The sequence below is a fragment of the Sinocyclocheilus grahami genome, unplaced genomic scaffold (assembly GCF_001515645.1).
Source record: "Sinocyclocheilus grahami isolate Dianchi unplaced genomic scaffold, SAMN03320097.WGS_v1.1 scaffold9079.1, whole genome shotgun sequence".
Taxonomy (NCBI): domain Eukaryota; kingdom Metazoa; phylum Chordata; class Actinopteri; order Cypriniformes; family Cyprinidae; genus Sinocyclocheilus; species Sinocyclocheilus grahami.
In genome coordinates this window covers 2,233-4,841 of record NW_015512390.1, presented here as the reverse complement: position 1 = coordinate 4,841, position 2,609 = coordinate 2,233, and the positions used below count along the sequence as shown (strand labels likewise).

At 38.3% G+C, this 2,609-nt stretch overlaps 1 protein-coding gene across 1 annotated transcript; it reads left to right on the top strand.

Moving 5' to 3' along the window:
* Positions 1 to 90: 90 nt before the first annotated feature.
* On the top strand, positions 91 to 2,284 carry LOC107578145 (C2 domain-containing protein 5-like; the record flags this gene model as incomplete). The annotated part of the gene is made up of 6 exons (XM_016264130.1): positions 91 to 318; positions 1,230 to 1,326; positions 1,444 to 1,530; positions 1,613 to 1,784; positions 1,865 to 1,960; positions 2,129 to 2,284. Coding segments are annotated over exons 2-6 (601 nt in total), but the record flags the coding sequence as incomplete, so codon positions are not given.
* Between the last annotated feature and the right edge of the window lie 325 nt (positions 2,285 to 2,609).

Here is a 2,609-nt window from a genome sequence, read left to right as displayed (position 1 = left end):
AAAAAAAGCACGCATCTGGCCCAAAAACACACGTGCGAATGGCTTGAAATGTCCTTGACCCGGATGTGCTTGCTTTGAAGTTCCCGCCCCTCCCACTTGCGCGAGCGATGCGCCTGATCCTGCGCGAGCCGTTTCATCTGACAGACGAATGTATTTGTAAAATTAGCCGCATAAACATACAAATTTTGATATGATTGCGATCAAAATGCCTCATGGAATCGACGATGCGCCTTCCTGAGATCTAATGATGACAGAAGAAGCGTTTTAATCGGCGCGAGGATCGATGGAGAGACTTTAATGTCAGATTGAACCGCTAAGGTGAAACTCTGGTGAGCTGACAGGATCAAAAACAATACAATAATCTAATTTAGCTGAACAGTTTATAAGAAACTGATTCAATAAACACGCCTTTGTGTCTAATATAATACTGCTGTGATTTATAAACAATGTGAATGCAACTAAACTGCTCACTGCCTGATCCACACTGAGAGATGCGTAGATTCATTAACTTACATTAGAATTATTATCGAATTATTTCTTTGATAAATGGTTTTGGTGTAATATAATACTTGGGAGATTTTATATATATATATATATATATATACACACAAAAGCTGAATGGTACCAATCTGCTAAGCACAAGGTCAACCCAGAGATATTATACAAAATGTAATTAAGTTACTTGTATACTTTAATTGTTGCATCAGCATTATGCAAAGATCATGTTTTCATGTCTAACTGTTCTGTGGTTTTACATGAAAAAGCAGATATATGCATTCGTTATATGTAACTTAATTGGTTATTTTGGGGAATGTGTGAGAACTTAATCATAAATTGGGTTATTCTTTGACTAATCTTGTTAGTATGTACCTAACGTTACATGTTATAATAAGCAAGGTTTGACTTAAGTATTTTAAAATTAATCTAAAAATGTTAATTATATTTATTTCTGTTCAACATGTTATGTTAATATATATTAATTATATAGGGCTAATTATTTATGTGAGTGCGTGTTTATTTTATATAAGGCTTTCTATCTGCATCTGTAGTCTCTGGCCCTTCTGTCTGCCCTCCAATCTGTCAAAGGCACCTGTTGTGATCACCTGTTTCAAGCATTCCCTGTCAGTGTATGGATGTGGGTCAGGTTGCTTAGTGTCTATTTTATGTTTTTGTTTTCTGCCTCGATCCAGTGTGCAAACTGTATGTTGTGTTTATGTATTTTTAAATAGATGAATAATGCCTGGGAAGTTAAAGGCGAAGATTGTTGCCGGGCGGCACCTGCCTGTCATGGACCGTGCCAGCGATCTCACAGACGCCTTTGTGGAGGTCAGTCAAGTCTGTTAATGAAGTCACTTTGCTATGCACATTCGATCAAAAATGCTGCTTAAGTAGTATATCCCTTGATTTATCATAGAGCAGCACTTATGAAGTGTCGTTCCACAGGTGAAGTTTGGAAACACAACATTTAAAACGGATGTGTACCCCAAATCCCTGAATCCCCAGTGGAATTCAGAGTGGTTCAAATTCGAGGTAAGGTCTTTCTACTTGTCCTGCTTTAGGTTGTATTTTTGAGGAGTTTATTCTCTCTGTTCATCTTTCTTTTGCCCCTCAGGTGGATGATGAGGATTTGCAGGATGAGCCATTGCAGATAACTGTTCTTGACCATGACACATACAGCGCTAATGATGCCATAGGAAAGGTGTACATTGACATTGATCCACTGCTCTGCAGTGAAGCTGCTACTGTCATTTCTGGCTGGCTCCCCATCTACGACACTATACATGGTGTGTGTCCACAAGCAAATTTAGTCTGTAATATTAAAGAGTTCTGACTTATTTTGTTCTAATGATATGCTTGTGTTCAGGTATAAGAGGGGAAATCAACGTTCTGGTGAAGGTGGATCTCTTCAACGACCTGAACCGCTTCAGACAGTCTTCATGTGGGGTTAAATTCTTCTGTAGTAAGTATCTAGATCATCTGCTGCTTCCATATCCTCCTGTACTTCTTTTCTTTCTTCCCTCTGACGTTCTGTTTCCTCCACTTTCTGCCCTGCTTTGCTCTCCTTCTTGTCTTTATTTTGTCATTCTCAATGAATTCACAATCTGGTTCTGTCTCTCTATTTCTTCAGCAACATCCATTCCCCGATGTTACCGGGCCATTATGGTACATGGCTTTGTGGAAGAGCTTGTGGTAAATGAGGATCCAGAGTACCAGTGGATCGACCGTATCAGAACCCCTCGTGCGTCCAACGAGGCCAGACAGAGACTCATCTTTCTCATGTCAGGTACTAATATTTTTGAGGGGTCATGTGGCACTGAAGACTGAAGTAATGGCTGCTGAAAATTCATCCTTTTCATCACAGGAATTATATTACATGTTAGAATATTTTAAAAATAGAAACCAGTTCATTTAAATTGTAGTAATATTTTACAATATTACTGTTTATAGTTGTTTTTGATCAAAGAAATGCAGCCTTGGTAAGCATATGACACTTATTTAAAAAAAATATAAAAAGTCTTGCCAGCCTAGATCTAGGACTTTTTGATAGCACAGTATAGGCCTATTGATCTACTCTGACTAAGTGTACTTTAAGTTGCTTTGGATAAGAT